Consider the following 4197-nt stretch of genomic DNA (forward strand, 5'->3'; position numbering starts at 1 on the left):
CATTTATATACTTCCTCCGTTCAGAAATACTTGTCATTGAAATGGATGTATCTAGTTGTATTTTGGTTGTAGGTACATTCATTTCCATCCATTTTGATGACAAATATTTCCGGACGGAGAAAGTATTATTTTATTTATTAAAAAAACCAACAATTGAACCGGTGAACCGGCGGTCCGACCGGTAAAAACCTGAACCGACAACCTTTCCAGTTCGATTTTCGGTTCGGTTTTTTAAACTATGAATAAAACATCCATCATATTCCACCAAACCTCTCTCTCCTTCTAACTGTCCGATCTCAAGCCGATAATGACCTCTTAAAGATCAACAATAATTGACAATTGTTGTCACAAGGTGCTACGTGCACAATACAGACGCAATGAATGGAAACGAAAATCCCAGAGAATAATGCAAGGTAGGGGTTACAGCAAGGATATATAGGTAGGCCTAGGCGATGAGCTCCTTGAGGTAGTTGTCGTAGACGTAGTCGACGAGGATCCTGTAGGCCTTCTCGGTGGGGTGGTAGCTGTCCCAGAACAAGTACTCCTCCACGTCCCCGCACACCGCCGACGTGACGCCGTTGCACAGCACGGCGACCTCCATCATGCCCGTGCCGCAGCAGCCCAGCGTGGACTCCCTGAACCCGTACCCGTCCGGCCGCACCATCATGTCCAGCAGGTACCCGTAGATGTCCACCAGCATCACCCTCGCCCCCGGGTACTTCGCCTTGAGGGTGTCGACGGCGGTGCCCATTCCCGAGTTCACCAGCTCCGCGATCTCGTTGTGGTCCGGGGAGCACTCGCGCCCCATGCCGCCCGAGAGCGTGCGCTGGGAGGGCACGCACCCGATGGGCGGCATGGAGATGACGGCGACGCGGCGGGCGCCCGCGGCCAGCAGGCCGTCGAGGAAGGCGGTGGCGTGGGCGACCATGAGCGACGCGTAGGAGGCGTGCGAGTAGGAGCTCCGCGCGCGCATGGTGAAGTAGGTGTTGGCCACGTCGTCGCTGCCGGCGCACACCGCGAACACGCCCCTGGCGAGGATCTCCGAGAGCGCGGCGTCGCCGGCCGCGGCGCGGACCCTGGCCTTGTACTCGTGGAACATGCGGAGCTGGTCCGTCATGGAGATGACGGAGGCGAGCTGCGCCGTGAGCGGGTCGTACCCCGTGCCGCCCGACGCGAAGCTGACGCCGGTGAGCAGGTCGTGCGTCGTCAGGTTCGGGGCCAGGTACGCCGGGAGGAGCTGCTTGAGGCCGAGCCTGGAGGCGATGAAGTCGGTGGGGATCCTGCCGTTGCAGAAGCGGCCCGTGGGGCGGTGGTCGGCGCCGAAGTCGTGGCCGTAGGGCGCGAAGTTGGCCTTGACGATGGTGCTGATGGCGTTGTTGTTGCCCGGGTCGACGATCGAGTCGCCGAACACCACCAGCGCCGGCACCTGCTGCTTCTTCCCATCAACATGCTTCTTCGGCGGCGCCGTCGTCGTCACACTTGCACCGGCACCTGCGGTGCTGCTGCCCGTGTACGTGGCTCGGCTGGAAACACCGGCCGCCGCCGCCAGCAGCAGCAACGACACCAGCAAGACCGACATGGAACTCCTGCCTTGCATCCTTCTTGTTGCACGCCCCACGCCCATTATCATTGGTAGCTAGTAGAGTGTGTGGAGTGCACTGGAGAGTGGAGTGGAGTGGAGTGTGTTGGAGAGGGTAGGATTTATGCATGGCTTTCGGGGCATGCAGACTGGCAAGGATCACATGGCCTGAGTAAATGCCAGCGCTACCAGTCTATCGGTGGTGTGGTGCAGCACGTAGAGTAGAGTAGTGTACGTGCGCGAGCGCGCGTGCCTTCAAATCCATTCATTGCGTTTCAGTAGGTGCTGGCTAGCCTAAATATGACCTGCATGTCTTCATTCATCTCTTGCGGATCTCACTCGCCAATTCATTTATTCATGTCACCAAACCAAACTATACCAAACGGCCAAACCAAATGGCCAATGCCAACGTATGCTTGCTGAGTGCCGTGCTCGAGTCAGTCAAGGATGTTTACATTGTCAGCTCCTATTCGGCACTGTTTTGGTAGAGGCCGCGGCCGTACACACTAAATATATATCACCTCTCATATGCTCCCATGATTTACTAACTTAAGAAATTCAAATTAAAACATTCAATAAAGTTCTGAAAAAAAACATGGATGTTCATAACATGTTGGTCAAATAAGCCGCGGCGACGGGTCAGACGCGTCGGGCGCGTGTATGGGCGCGCGCTGGGCGTGTCGGGCACGTCAGGTCCGTGGCGTAGGTGTGCATGTGTGCATGCGTATGGTGCACGGGGGTGCCCGTGTAGGAGTACACCGTAGGCGTGCGTGTAGGGCGAGGCCGTTGGCGATCGGGGACGCGGTGATCACGCTGGTCTGTTGCGGGCTCGGCGCGGGGAGCGTCGTGGGCGCGCACGGAACGAGCCGGACCAGGCGGTGTAGTGGGTAGGAGCATCCAGGTCCCGGCCCAGCGCTGGCCCGGGTATAAAAAACACTGCGGCGATCGTTGTAACGGCAGGGTGTTGAGTTTGTGCTCAAGGAAAAAAGACCGTCCATGCAGTGGTGTTAGTGCGCCGGAAACCCTTGCCGTGTCCAATGCATCCTTCCTCCTTCTTCTTGGTTTTGAGCCAGAGTGAGGTGCAGAGAGTGAGATAGGTGAGCTAGAGCAAGGCAGCAGCACCAACATTTGGTACTAGAGCCACGTTGTGGTAGGTGATCGCCGGCGATGTCGATCGTGCCATATGCCGGTGGGTCGGTGAGCTCGCCGCAGACGCCTGTTCCGATGCTCACTGGTGAGAACTACACCACGTGGGCAATAAAGGTGGAGGCAAACCTGGATGCAGCCAAGCTGTGCGAGGCGGTGGTGCCGGCGGAGGACGCGGCGACGGCGATGATCGCTAAGAAGGACAAGCCGGCGCGGGCGTACCTGCTCGGCGTGTGTCGGTGTCAAAACCGGCGGATCTCGGGTAGGGGGTCCCGAACTGTGCGTCTAAGGCGGATGGTAACAGGAGGCGGGGGACACGATGTTTAGCCAGGTTCGGGCCCTCTCGATGGAGGTAATACCCTACGTCCTGCTTGATTGATCTTGATGATATGAGTATTACAAGAGTTGATCTACCACGAGATCGTAGAGGTAAACCCTAGAAGCTAGCGTATGGTATGATTGTATGTTGTCCTACGAACTAAACCCTTCGGTTTATATAGACACCGGAGGGGGCTAGGGTTACACAGAGTCGGTTACAAGGGAGGAGATCTACATATCCGTATTGCCAAGCTTGCCTTCCACGTCAAGGAGAGTCCCATCCGGACACGGGACGAAATCTTCAATCTTGTATCTTCATATTCCATGTCCGGCCAAAAGATATAGTCCGGCTGTCCGGAGACCCCCTAATCCAGGACTCCCTCAGTAGCCCCTGAACCAGGCTTCAATGACGATGAGTCCGGCGCACAGTTTTGTCTTCGGCATTGCAAGGAGGGTTCTTCCTCCGAATACTCCATAGAAGATTTTGAACATAAGGATAGTATCCGGCTCTCCAAAACAAGTTTCACATACCACCGTAGAGAGAATAATATTTCCACAAATCTAATCTGCTGACACATTTTGCAACATGACATCATGCCATGGCCCGGTCATTATTCGAACTGTTTTTCTCAACTAGTACTGCACATATCGCGAGGCGGTTTTCTTGATACATCTTGTCGAAGAAGAGATTGTGTCCCCCTTATTACGGGATTCTCATCAATACGGACGTGGGTAACCCAATCATGCCTGTTGGTATGACTCCTCGATTTCAGGCAAGTCCCAAACGGCCACAAGGAGGACGCTTGATATTCACCCTCTTTATAAAGAGGCCAAGGCCTGTCCTTTTTCCCCTCTCGTACTCAATCGAATCCTCCCCCCGCCTCGAGTTCCAACACCCAAGGCTCAGGTCAGGCGCCTCGGACCTTCAACCATGTCCGGATTCAACCTTCAAGGTCGGTGGATGCCTTCCTCTGTCACAGAGGAAGACATCACGAAGCTAAGAGAGGTCAGGTATTTGATCAGTGAAATCTGGCACATGCTGCCTGCTCGAGGGCATGTCATGCCCACTCCTGAACCCGGCGAGAGCGTTGTATTCATCTCTCACTTCCTCCGAGGGCTAGGCCTCGCTCTGGATCCCTTTGTTAGGGGGCTCA

General features: G+C 55.7%; 1 protein-coding gene across 1 annotated transcript; it reads right to left on the reverse strand.

Moving 5' to 3' along the window:
* Positions 1-239: 239 nt before the first annotated feature.
* LOC123168761 (GDSL esterase/lipase EXL3) lies at positions 240-1719 on the reverse strand. The gene has a single exon (XM_044586658.1). It carries the CDS (start codon positions 1628-1630, stop codon positions 446-448), a length of 1185 nt encoding a protein of 394 aa, XP_044442593.1. The 5' UTR covers positions 1631-1719; the 3' UTR covers positions 240-445.
* Between the last annotated feature and the right edge of the window lie 2478 nt (positions 1720-4197).

This window comes from Triticum aestivum, chromosome 1A (assembly GCF_018294505.1).
Source record: "Triticum aestivum cultivar Chinese Spring chromosome 1A, IWGSC CS RefSeq v2.1, whole genome shotgun sequence".
In the NCBI taxonomy this organism is placed as follows: Eukaryota; Viridiplantae; Streptophyta; class Magnoliopsida; order Poales; family Poaceae; genus Triticum; species Triticum aestivum.